The sequence below is a fragment of the Palaemon carinicauda genome, chromosome 40 (genome assembly GCF_036898095.1).
Source record: "Palaemon carinicauda isolate YSFRI2023 chromosome 40, ASM3689809v2, whole genome shotgun sequence".
NCBI classification, from domain to species: domain Eukaryota; kingdom Metazoa; phylum Arthropoda; class Malacostraca; order Decapoda; family Palaemonidae; genus Palaemon; species Palaemon carinicauda.
The window spans coordinates 61,970,650-61,975,842 of record NC_090764.1 but is presented as its reverse complement, the minus strand read 5'-3'; the positions used below and the strand labels follow the sequence as shown (position 1 = coordinate 61,975,842).

Genomic DNA, 5,193 nt, shown 5'->3' with positions numbered 1-5,193 from the left:
TTATTTGTCATTCTTTCACCCCGATGAACATTATTTCAATTATATATTCTCTCCATTTATTGTCAACATTATTATATGTATTCATTTTTTATCTTTATTTCTAACAGAAGTAATAGTACTTCTTGATATATTAGTTTCGATAATAATTGTTCAAAATAATAGATATGGTGCGGGGGTAATGGGCTTTCTGTTAGCCAGGATTTTTTAAAAAGTGGGTAATGCACAAAAGTAATTGGGAACCGCTGAAGCAAAGTAATGTAGTTCAATAAAAAAAATCTTACTTTAAGCTCAAATTGAATGAATATACCAAGCATACATAATTATCTACAAATTAGAGGAATTTGGAGGTACATCATTGAATTGAAATATTAAAATTGAGTTTTCAATGTGAAGATGAGAAACGATACAGTTTCATCTTTTGACTAAGTGAGAAACGATACTGCTTTGCCGCCGGACGTAGGTGCGTTTTCTGAGACCACCTAAATCTAATGGTGCGGTCGTTCAACGCTACTTAATTAAGGTTTAGGTTTGTTTCCTTGACGTTGTGTCTGAGTCAGTCACTCTGACTTTAGATTTAGTGTTGACGTGGAGCCGAGCTCATGAGGTTTGTGTCAGCTAGACAAGTTATGTGTTTAATTATAATGCTGTTATATACAGATAGTGCCAAAGCGATTGATATGCCTCATTGCTTTTTAGATAAAAAATGTCTTGATTGAAATAGCAGTTGATGTCTGTTTTGGTTCTGTTTCGTCATATTGAATGGTCAGCTGTCAAGTTCATGCCACAAATACAGTAGATCTTGTAAAGAAAGTTCATGCCACAAATACAGTGGATCTTGTAAAGAAAGTTCATGCCACAAATACAGTAGATCTTGTAAAGAAAGTTCATGCCACAAATACAGTGGATCTTGTAAAGAAAGTTCATGCCACAAATACAGTAGATCTTGTAAACAAAGTTCATGCCACAAATACAGTGGATCTTGTAAACAAAGTTCATGCCACAAATACAGTAGATCTTGTAAAGAAAGTTCATGCCACAAATACAGTAGATCTTGTAAAGAAAGTTCATGCCACAAATACAGTGGATCTTGTTAAGAAAGTTCATGCCACAAATACAGTAGATCTTGTAAAGAAAGTTCATGCCACAAATACAGTAGATCTTGTAAACAAAGTTCATGCCACAAATACAGTAGATCTTGTAAACAAAGTTCATGCCACAAATACAGTAGATGTTGTAAAGAAAGTTCATGCCACAAATACAGTAGATCTTGTAAACAAAGTTCATGCCACAAATACAGTAGATGTTGTAAAGAAAGTTCATGCCACAAATACAGTAGATCTTGTAAACAAAGTTCGGTAATTTTGTATATTATTCCATGGTAATGTAACCTAGGAAAAAACTACTGTTTCTTACAGAAAAAATTACGATTTCTACAAAAATGACACACTTTTCTGTCGCAAATGAATAGTTTCAGAAATATATATACATCTATATCCTACGATAATGGGGGACCCCCAGTGGGAACTCGGGGTTTTGGGTGGGGAAAACATACCGTTACCAATAATACACAGTGTTACCAACGTTGACGTATGGTACACAGAGTTACCAACGGCACGTTGACATTACTAAAGATAGTAATGATAGATATTTCCATATGTTAAATAATTTCTCCATATAAGTTTTACTCTATATAAAATGTACAAAAAGGGCACAGAACCTAACAAACCCACCTAACCTAGCCTAGTAGTATGACAGGTCACAAAATAACATTTGATCTACATCGGACGTTGGCAGCACTGGCTACTGTATTTTTTCATGACACAATCTTTGCAACGGCGCCTCCAAAGTTTATTCAGATATACTGTTTTGTATTTTCCTCCAGTTATTATAATTTCAAGAAGGTAATGTATAGAGAAGAAAAGGCTTGTTTTACGTTTATATATCGATTCCCCAGTATGTTTTCCCCACCCAAAACCCCGAGTTCCCACTGGGGGTCCCCCATTATTGGAGGATATAGATGTATATTTATTTCTGAAACTATTAATTTGCGACGGGAACGAGTGTCATTTTTGAAGAGAGCGTAATTTTTTTCTATAAAAAACAGTAGTTTTTTTCCTAGGTTACATTACCATGGAATAATATCCAATGAAACCCAAAGTTCATGCCACAAATACAGTAGATCTTGTAAACAAAGTTCATGCCACAAATACAGTAGTTCATTTAAACAAAGTTCAGGAGGCTACTTATCCAACGTCATTTTCGCTAAAACTCAACCAGTAATTGTATGATAGTTTAATTTAACACCAAATATTTGAAGTATGTATTTTTCAGCTGGTAACGTGTTTGTTGTATGGCCATTATTATTGGTGCAAACTTTTCTGTTTAAGTTATTTTACCTACCATTTATATAATATCATGGGAAACAAAAAAAGTATTAATTCATTGGCTGATATGGCCAGGTTTTGGGGCGTATGTATGATAGCGGCCACCTGTATGTATTATTCTTGTCTAGTTTAGAATAGTGCAGTGTAAGGCGAACCGTTAGTTAAGTAGGTAAGGACACAGCTTGTAGGTTAGGTTAGGGGGGGGGGGGGGGGGAAGTTTAGGTTAGTTGATGTCCATTTTTAATCAACGCGTGAGGAACTGACCGCTGATTTACAAAGGCTCCCAGGTTTCTATATCACTGGCCCACCATAACCATTATTTTCGGTAAAATTAAAGAACACAACGGGACATTTCTAATAAAAAAAACCAGCGCTCCGTACAGTAAATAGTGTGCTTTCAACGAATTTGACCTTTATTTTCACTGCAAGTAAGTCATTCTACAGTTACGGACCCCACCTCCCCAACAGACATACGTGAGCCCTTGAACTTTAGTGTTACAAAAACATGACAGAACATGATTATTTGACACTTGAGATTTGTAAAAGGCCACAGTGCCTAACAAACCCACCTGACCTAACCTAGTAGTTCTCAGGTCACAGACCAAGGAGCCTCTGCCGTTTTTGGGGACAGCCCTTTGACCGGCCGGAAATAGAGTAAAAAAAGTCCGAAATCGGCTTTTTTTTTTTACGGGAATGATTTGGTAAATAATGTAGATTGACGGGACAGTATTAAATTGTAAAACCGAACGTTTCTTGAAATCGAGTAAAAGAAAGTCCGAAATCGGCTCTTTTTTACGGGAATGATTACATGACGTGTCCTTAAAAAGTACAAACTTAACGAAGGTGTAAATATGTAGATTGCAGGGACAGTATTAAATTGTAAAACCGAACGTTTCTTAGACTGGGATGACACGGTCTCTATCTATCGGGAAAGTTGGAAACTAGGTAGGGAAATCTGCTTTTTTTCGCGGGAATGATCACGGAATGAAATATTAAATTCACTAGTTTTGTAAATGCTTGTCCCAACAATCTACATACTAGGACCACTCTGGTCATGGATGTCGGAAATGTGCGAGAAAAATGGACGACTAACCCAAAATTCCCCTCCTAACCTGACCTACAAGCCATGTCCTTACCTTCATCGTGAACTAAACGGGGGGGCTGACGCCCCCCTGCGACCCCCCAAACACTGTTGCTAACATACAAACCCCACAAACCAAACCTAACCAAACCTAGTAGTTCCCAGGTCACTACCCCTAACCGGGGGCAAGCCCCCGGACCCCCTTCGTAAGTCTTTCTCCTACACAAAAAAAGCTTTGGGCAGCACTCAAATTTATATCTTATCCACATGATCATATTATAGGTTACTCAGGCTTACCTTAATATTCGATGTCGCTAAAACCAAAATCCTCCGGTTCTTGGTCCTTCAACCTCTTCTGGGGTGGAGGATTAGGAGGAGGACTTGAACTTTTGCGACTAGTGGAAGGTCGGGCGTCGTTAGCTGAAGAACGGCTGCTGGATGGACGAACGTTACTTGGCCGAACGTTAGTAGCGTTAGAGGGAGGAGATTCAGGAATCGGCAAGAAGAGAGGACTGGCTTTGAGCGGGTACACGCGCTTGATGAGCTGTAAAAATGCCCTGAACGGACATACGGACTTCTCTATATATCGCCTCCTGATACAGTACTCCGCGAAATAGCTTTCGTACAACGTTTTCTGGGTACCGAATCTTGGTAGCAAGCTCCTTTTGAGAACCCGCCATTGCGATTCTATAGTGTTCGTATGTACGGTCGGGTCATTAGGATCAACGAAGTTAACACTGTGGTTTACAGTAAAATGTTTAAAATCATGGTCTTTGACTTTGCCATATCCTTTCCAGCAATCGAAAATGATAGTGGTCCCGGGAAGAACGTGCTCTTTGAGCGCCGAGATCAACGTTTCCGCGTTACGTTTCTCAACCACTCTGAAAAAGGTCTCGCGTGTTTCCCGGTCAATGCCCCCAAAGACCCAGGTTCCTTCGACTTTATGCCCGATGTTATACTTCCTCTTGCCGAACTTGCTCTCGTCCACTTCCACAATGTGCCCTGGTCCACCAATTTTCTTATTGTCCAAAATCAACACTTGTTCACACACTTTTCGGCAAAAGTTGTACCAGTCAACGAGAGTGTGAGAACCAAGCTGTTCGTTCTTCAATTCAACACAGTATTGAGGCCAACGATGAACCCAACAACACGTGAGGAGAATGATCTCACGTTCTTCGAGGTGTGAGCGCTCAAAGAATGATTTATGCCGCATTGTGAACTTTCGGCGACACTTGCGGTTCCTACACCTCCAGAAATAATTGGATTGCCCATTGCGCACATTGCAGCCATTACGCATGAGGGCCACATCACCTTTTTTACACTTTTTACATGGACCTCTAAAATCCCCTAAGAGGCCTTCTCGAAATAAATAGTGAAAGAATTCGGGGGTAACACGAGTGAAATCACGTAGATGTATATACCTGAGAGTCTTAATTGCATCAATCTGATCAATATGGGAGATAAACTCGAAAACATCACTCAAAGAGAAACTATGCGGAACACGTCTATCCATCACGGCGGTTAGAGTTGGAAAGGGTCGACTGCAGGTCAATCTCGGGTCATGTGGGGGGGGATTAAAAATTTGAAATCACGCGGCCCACGAAAGGGTTGGTTCGGTTGCTTTGTTTGACACTGGCTTTATCTAACGAAATATCTTAACTAGATGTTGGATAACCTAACCTTTGTTTGTATATAAAACAAAATAGTATTCGGCATAATTTTGGGACG

General features: G+C 39.4%; 2 protein-coding genes across 2 annotated transcripts; one reads left to right on the top strand and one right to left on the bottom strand.

Moving 5' to 3' along the window:
• The first annotated feature begins 759 nt into the window (after nucleotides 1-759).
• LOC137631937 (homeobox-like protein HDP1) lies at nucleotides 760-1,359 on the top strand. The gene has a single exon (XM_068363937.1). It carries the CDS (start codon nucleotides 760-762, stop codon nucleotides 1,357-1,359), a length of 600 nt encoding a protein of 199 aa, XP_068220038.1.
• A 2,404-nt stretch (nucleotides 1,360-3,763) lies between these two features.
• LOC137631936 (uncharacterized) lies at nucleotides 3,764-4,978 on the bottom strand. The gene has a single exon (XM_068363936.1). The coding sequence runs from the start codon at nucleotides 4,976-4,978 to the stop codon at nucleotides 3,764-3,766; it is 1,215 nt and encodes a 404-aa protein (XP_068220037.1).
• Nucleotides 4,979-5,193: the final 215 nt, after the last annotated feature.

Coding starts and splice junctions, on each gene's coding strand:
- LOC137631936 (XM_068363936.1), bottom strand. CDS start 4,978: ATGGATAGACGTGTTCCGCATAGTTTCTCTTTGAGTGATGTTTTCGAG.
- LOC137631937 (XM_068363937.1), top strand. CDS start 760: ATGGTCAGCTGTCAAGTTCATGCCACAAATACAGTAGATCTTGTAAAG.